We start from the raw sequence: 7,420 nt of genomic DNA, 5'->3' as shown, positions 1-7,420 counted from the left end.
TGTGCTGCGTCACCACTGGCCAAAGACAACCCACCCCACTGGGGAGAACTATAAAGAAAAAAAAAAGCCAAGACAAAATTGTGCAGAACCTGTCTGCTCTCCTGAGCTACTTCTAATTTGTGAGAAATGTGCTGATGTGAAAAAACGCACATGTGAACTGGAATACTGTCTGCTAAATTACATTTTGCAACTTATACAATGAAATAGAAAGGTAAGATACCACTGACACCTCTCAGTGCTATCACTGCAGCCTCGTGACTTCAGTAAGACTTACAATACGTTTGCCCACCAAACAGAAGATCTGTGACACACTAAAATGGCACACTGGCCCAAAAGCAGCTTTCCTAACAGCTTACTTCAAAAGACAGTACCATTTATTTTTTTTTTTTCTGTAGAACCAACTTCTGTACAAGTGTTAAAATACACACAGTGTGCACATTACAAGTGTATCAAAGACACACAAAGGAGGGATATTAGGTAGTTAAGTTAGGTGTACTGCTCTACCTGCATTTACAGTCAATGTAAAGGAACTCCAGAGGGCAATTTGAAGTACTTATGGTTCCACCTGGAGTCTTACAATGAAGAAGTCCTTTTCCTTCTATCTCTACTAACCACAGAGGTAACCAAGGCAGGACACCACTCTAGCTTAGCTAGCTATCTGAAATGTCTAAGCGTGGGTAGCTTAACGCCCCCCAGGTATCACTGGGGAACCAAGATGATTCAGTTAGCATTTGAGATACCTGAAGTCCTTAGAATAATTTGAAAAGTTAGGAGATTTTGCTGTCATTTCCTTGTTTACACTCACATTTGCCATATCCTTTTTTTTTTTTTTTTCCTCCCGATACTCTCTTCTCAATCTGTCCTAGGTAAATTGCACTGTGAGGTCAAAGGTAATACTGTACAGCCATTTTGAGTAATTACCTGTTAATGACTGTGTTTGTTTAAAAAAAAAAACAAAAAAAAACCACACACAACAAGGAGACCAGATCAACTATAGCATGTGAAGCTAAGAGATTTAGACTATGTGCTTCCCTTCTGCAGTCAGGAAAGTATGCTTATTAATTTGTTCAATAACGAAAATGTGCCCATCCTCATATCAAACCCACACCCAGAGATAAGAATAAGCACTTGCAGGCAAGGATTTGTCAGCAGGAATTCGTACATCTGTTGCAGTCAGTCACTAGTTTGTCCATGTGTAGACAAACAAGATCGATATAAAGTAATAGTTACCTGACTGCACCTTGTATGAGCAATGCTTCTTCTAGGCACACAGTGCAAGGTTTCTTTTTTCCCCCCACTAATGTATACATGCGGTTTCAGGGTATAGAAGTAGGCAACAAATGGAGATTTTTTCCAAATAAAAAGACTCACGAGAACTGATAGCTGGTTAATAACATTTGTACATGTTTTTGAATGCAGTCCAACTTTTGGAGTTGCTACGTTTATTTCCGCACTTGATCAATAGACCTACCACTAAGGTGAAGCTGTGTTCAGGAAGAATCCCATACAGTTCAACAAGCTTTGCTCTCTTCACACTGGGAAGGTCAGGAAGTCTCTCATGAATCCAATCGATATTTACCACTTGCTGATGGTTCACATTAGCTGGCAAAGACTTAGCATCGTATAGAATCAATGGGGGAAGATTTGGCTCCGGCATAAACCTAAAAATGAAGAAAAACTTGTTCAGAAATACTGTCAGTCAAAAGCTAAACAAGAAAGAAGAAAATACATACGATATCTTTACGCTGAGTTGGAAATTACATTGTTGTCTTTCATAAAATACTATAAAGTCATGATGGGATGTCAGCTGTTGCAAAGTCCCTATTCTCCTAAGTATTTGCAACTACTTGTCAAAGTCAGTGATAGAAACGGATTTTTTATATTAAGAATAGCAATGAAAACAATAGTTACGGAAAAAAAACTTATTTCTTTTGACATCAAGCATGAACTGCAGATCTAAACAAAAATAGGAGTGGACTGGCAGGGAGAAACCCAGATTGACAGCCAGCCACCAAGAAGCCATCTGGGCAGGCTGCGACCTTTTCCGTGTGGACCTGAAAAACCTTGACGAAATCCCATGCTGTGCTAAAAGCAAAGTTTCTGCACTCATCAGGGTGTCTCCACAGAACAAAAAGCTTGCTTAAAGACAAGGCCAATTCAGATCACTGCAATAACTCTGCAGTTGAAGCAGAAACCTCACTTTTACCTGATCAAATGAAGGGTTCAAAAATTTCATAACAAGGGACATGAAACACCCTCTGTAATTTTTATTTCAAATCAGTCTAAACATAGATCTTAAGTCTGATGCATAACATCCAAACAGTAATTTACCCAAAAGTCTGAGTAAACAGATAAATACTGATCATAATCTAAGCACTAGTAATAATCTCTCTGGTCTTCATATGAAGTATCTTAGACTAGCCAGTTTTGCACAGGTTTGCCTAACTTTTCTTCTGCATTTGTTCCAATTAGCCTTGTTAAATAAGTCAGCAACTACCACATTAAGAAATTCATAAAACGACTACTGTCTTTCCTGCTGCATTTCTACAATTGCTATTTGGAAAAGCAGATTCAAACAAAGTTTGTGGACTATTTTCAAAATACTTGCTCTGCATCAGTAAGCGTGTATGTACAGTTAACAGGAACACAGAACTGAGAGGCTCTCAAAGTTCTGCAGAGCTGCAATTCTCCAACTGGGAAATGATCTCTGGGAGTAACAGGAAGATTGAACCTGAGATAAAAAGCCAGGAAACAACTAAGTTGCTCAGCAGATAGGTGTCTCTAACCATAGGATGATGGAGGCATGCAAAGAGCAGTAGAAGAGGAGCTCAGAGACCTGAACCGTCACTGAGCTGCACTCTAATGCCCCATCCCATCCAGACACCACTTAGATTACCTCTTGTACAAGAGCACTTGCAGATACGCTGTTGTTTTGCAGCACTGACCCTTCATTCTGAACATTTATTCCCAGCAGCACTGCTTCCTGACAGTTATGCCTTTTTCTCTTGCCCTCCGGATAGATTTTCCTTAGTTGATTGTGTATGGCTGTGTATGTTTGACTTTGCTGAGAGCAGATTATAGACTGTTCACACAAATCTTTAGCAATCGACTGTAATGACTGCCATCTTACATCGGGGAAGGCAGTAAGTATTTAGCTGGGTAACAACTTCAGTAGGTCTACGCAGATCTTGAAGTACAAATGTGCCTACGAATCCTGATGCTCCTCAACGGTGGCTAGGATTTTTAAACAGTGTGTATGACCACAGAATTTCAGCATGAAGAGGCAGGGCCTGCTATATGAGAATCATTTCTCTCAGAACATATTTAAAGCAGGAACAGTGATCATCTCAGAATATTCTTGCATTTAACGTCAGACCTTCTTAACAATATGTGCGCACTGGCCAAAAAGCAAACCTTCAAATCACCCACTTTGAGCTGGAATACTCCACATTAGTGCTTAGGAAAGGCTTTTGTGCCTCATTACTGCTAAATCCATTCCTATGGAATCTAGATGTGAACTTCTCAGACTCATACTGCTTCTGATAGGTCTCCTCCCGCTGGAAGGAAAGTTTCCACACGCATTACACCAACTTCACAAGCTTTTTACACTGACTACATATGATATATGCAATAAGTTTTCAGTTCTTTAAAAGGTAACTTCATTTAAAAAAAAAAAATACCGATAATCTTGCTTTCCCTCTTTGTCTCTCATTGGTACAGTGCACCTGAAATAAAACAAAACAAGTCAGACGCGAGAAGAGGTACACCACTGGATTCCCAACAAAAAGAAAACATAAGCCTCGCCTCATGAGGATCAGAGGAGTGCCTTAAAGCCACTCCAAAGCAAGTGTGTATGTACAAAGGCAGTCGCTTTCACCCAGACGCTACTCGAGGTAGCACACAAACTGCTGAGAAAAAGCCTCAACTTCAAGAACAAGTTTCTATCATTGAACAGAGCGTGCTTGTGATCATTAGCTTTAGAAGACACAAGTTGAACGATACCAAGTTATCTCCCCGATCTGGTCACTAGGCATCCCCTAGCACTCTGAAGCTGTTATTACTGATATTTCTCCAAAGTAAGAACTCACCCAAGCTTAGAATCAAATGCTCTTGTTTCATTCAGAACTGTTCCTCCATTTTCAAGTTCTTTAATTTGCCTCTGTATTTCATAGTCTGGCAGAAACATGAGAAAAAAGAATAAGCTTACTATACTGCACTATTAGCTTTTGTGCACTCCACTATTTCATTTTCCACTGCTGGGCAATAATGTTAAAGTCAGTTGTCTTAACCTTAATAAAAATCAACAGCAGTAGATGCAGGCAGAATTATTAGTCACTGTCTGTCTCTCCAGCACTGTTTCTTTCTTTGCATGTTTTCCTCATCTTCTTTCCTTTCAATAGAAAGCATTTTCTCCCAGGCAGTGCAGACAGGCCATACATTTCTAGTGACCTTTCTTTCCCTTAGTGGAGTATACGGAACAAGAATTCTCACATTCTCCTTGCCAGTTATATTTTGGACATGTAATGATCATCCTTTCTTGCTCATATCCAACTTGCATGTGAACTTCACACATGCAATTTACTGTACATGGTGGAAAGCAATCACCTGCACTGAAGGACAAAGAGCCACTGCTAACATATCTCAGAGCCAAACAAAGCCCTGAATCACCCGCTTGGATCTTCTTACAGGCAGAGGGATAAAAGTTAAACCTACAGACTAACATGACTGCTATCCCCAGAGTATTCCTAACTAAGATTCCTTCTGTCAGGGAGCAGCAAAAACAGGGCTGCTCCAAAAGGTGGGACAAGCCTAGAGCCAAGGACCACCACAGCACTGGAAATCCCCTTGCATGTCTGAGCAAGGTGGACAGATGCATGTGCTACTAGCAGGACTTGTCTGATAGTCTCAGACAAGGTGAGGGTGTGAACTGGGTCCAGGGTGCACCAAGGAATTCGGTCAGACCACAGCAGCGAAGGCCAGACCATGGACTGGAAACAAGGCTACAGCACAGGTCCAAGGTTCATCAGGAGGCAGCACTGGAAACTCACACATCTGTGACTAGGTCAGGCAAAGTCTTAAAGGCTTGAAGAGGACTGCTAGGCTAGGGGGAACATGCATGGATGGGACACCCATATAAAGCTAGTCAGGGCATTTAAAGCCAACCAATGCACTCAGACACCAGTTTTACTGAGAATTCCCAAGTATCCAACAGTGCTCCAGTAACAAAGAAACCATCATTTACCTATTGCTTTTGCCAGGAATCTTATGCTATTGATATTCTTCACTTCGGTTCTTACTCCATAAGGCTCTCCAGGGTGATGCACAGAAATATTGGCATCCACTCTCAGCTGACCCTCTGTAAAAGGAAACTTAATCAACAAAATAGTCCACCCTGTAAACTAGAGTAAAAACCCTGGCATGCATTAATAAACTTCATGTTCTGTGCAGAGCATTAATAGCAAGCTTCCACACTCTGAGAAATGAGTAACAACCTGCTCATAACAGCTTCCTGTTTTGATTCCATTTCAAGCTTCTGCCTCCAATCATTCAAATTTCTCTGAGAATTCAACCTTTTCACTTTTGGTATTACTGTTCATAATTCTTCTCTGAGAAAACTGTATGGCACAGTGCAGGACATAGCCAAAACAGTTTCTGATTCACTGCCCTTAAAAAAAGGGCAGAATTAGACAAGCGACTTAAAGCAGTGCACTGTGAGCTTCTATTCCTGTGAAAACCACACAGAGACACATTTTGGAATTACAATTTGGTGTATATATACTACTCTGTTGTGGAATGCAAGAACTTAGTTACGTTGAACAGTTTTCACTAAGGTGCCTTTGGAAATTTACAGCCCAAGGACAAAATGTCAGAAGCTGTGGATTTTTTTGTAATTTTCTTTTTCTTCAAGAAATCACAGCCTTTTCTCTTCTCCAGATTTCCCTGGCTGCCACAAACATTGAACACAAAGTTACATACAAAAACGTCCTACACTCCTACACTTCAAAATGGGCTAACGTCCTCAGAGATCTCTGATGACTCAACCTCAAGTAAACAGGACTTTTATCTTTTTAAGGTTTCTGCCTCCAAAGTCATTCCTTCCATTAAGAGAAGGTTTGCCACAGCTATTCAAGTGGTGGGAAAAACAAACAAACAAAAAGGAGTGGTTATATCATAATTAAACATAATTTCTTCGTATATGCAGAGGGAACTTTCGTAGCCTTCCTGTTTGTGTTTAATTACAAGTAAATGATGTTTCCAGTCAGTAGCACTATTAAAGAAAACACAAAGTAGCACAGATTTAAACCTGTGAAAAAGTCTACGGCTCAAAAACCACTGTGGTGAACAAATAAAAATGGACTGGAGAGCATGTGGTACATGTTGAAGAAGCAGGCTGGATGACAGTGCATTAATTTCCTCTGTCTTCAAAGAGTCCTTGCCAAACACAAATGAAGGACAAAGGTTATAGAATGACCCAGCATCTCTTCCAGGAGAAGTTTTGCATGTGCTTCCTCTCTGAGGTAAAAGTAGTTGCTACTGAGCAGGAATATACTTGTCCTGTTCTTGCTTCTACTTGAGACACAGCCTGCTTCCACTTGGCTGTAGGTGTCAGTGGGACATAATAACTAAGTTAATCAGATAAAAATGAAAGCAGAGCCTGACCCCAAATTCTTTTTTAGAAAAGATTTTTTCCTTAAAGCCCACTTTAAGCCCAGCTTCTTTTCATTTTCCAGTGTAATCGTCTTTTCATTGTCTACTGAATTAACTGTGTATAAAACTTGTCTTCACAGAACACGCAAATAAAGCAAGTAAAATATGAGCACGTAAAATCCTTATTTGAAAACAAGTAATTACAATGAGGTAAAACACAGTAGAAAGCTCTTAAAATGCCACTAAGAAAAGATAACTCAAATACTTTAAAAGCTGACTATACGCAGGAAAAAAAGGTTCCTTACACTGGAGTCTTTCTCACAACATCAGAAACCTCAATGCAGTGGAAGATACAACTATGTAATTCCAGAGGCAATATTTGGACCAGATACAGAAGTGACAAATGATGATTTACATTAATGCCCATGAAGGCCTTTGAAGAACTGTATCAACTGGCTGTTTAAGAACTGCGCCCCTTCCTGATGTGTGTAACACTTGGTGAGCAAAGATTCACAAAGAAGCGGGCAAGGTGAAGCACTGTATAAGCATATAATGACTACCAATTATTATTTCCTCCGACATTAGATTAGAATTTGCATCACTAGCTGTCATTCCTTGGGTCTCGTTAGTCCTTGGTGGACAGATCACTCTGACTCAGTTCTCTAGGAAACGCAATCATTTAAACTTTGGCCTGATTCTGCTGCCAGATCAGTGCAGCCATCCTTCTCAAGCCAAAATAAATACCCAGCTTAAGTTATGAACACTAGCAGAC

At 40.2% G+C, this 7,420-nt stretch overlaps 1 protein-coding gene across 1 annotated transcript in view; it reads right to left on the bottom strand.

Annotated features, from left to right (window-relative positions):
- The window catches only part of GATB (glutamyl-tRNA amidotransferase subunit B), a 42,966-nt gene that overhangs the window by 14,218 nt on the left and 21,328 nt on the right, over window positions 1-7,420 (bottom strand). Inside the window, exons 6-9 of the mRNA XM_042828373.1 lie at window positions 5,243-5,356; window positions 4,089-4,173; window positions 3,681-3,725; window positions 1,472-1,661 (exon numbers count right to left, since the gene is read on the bottom strand). Of these exons, the coding sequence (XP_042684307.1) occupies window positions 1,472-1,661; window positions 3,681-3,725; window positions 4,089-4,173; window positions 5,243-5,356 (434 nt within the window). The remainder of the gene's footprint in view (window positions 1-1,471; window positions 1,662-3,680; window positions 3,726-4,088; window positions 4,174-5,242; window positions 5,357-7,420) is intronic.

The sequence above is a fragment of the Centrocercus urophasianus genome, unplaced genomic scaffold, assembly GCF_019232065.1.
Source record: "Centrocercus urophasianus isolate 14NV4802_14NV808 unplaced genomic scaffold, USGS_Curo_1.0 seq_3, whole genome shotgun sequence".
Taxonomy (NCBI): Eukaryota; Metazoa; Chordata; class Aves; order Galliformes; family Phasianidae; genus Centrocercus; species Centrocercus urophasianus.
This window is presented reverse-complemented; position numbering and strand designations above follow the sequence as displayed.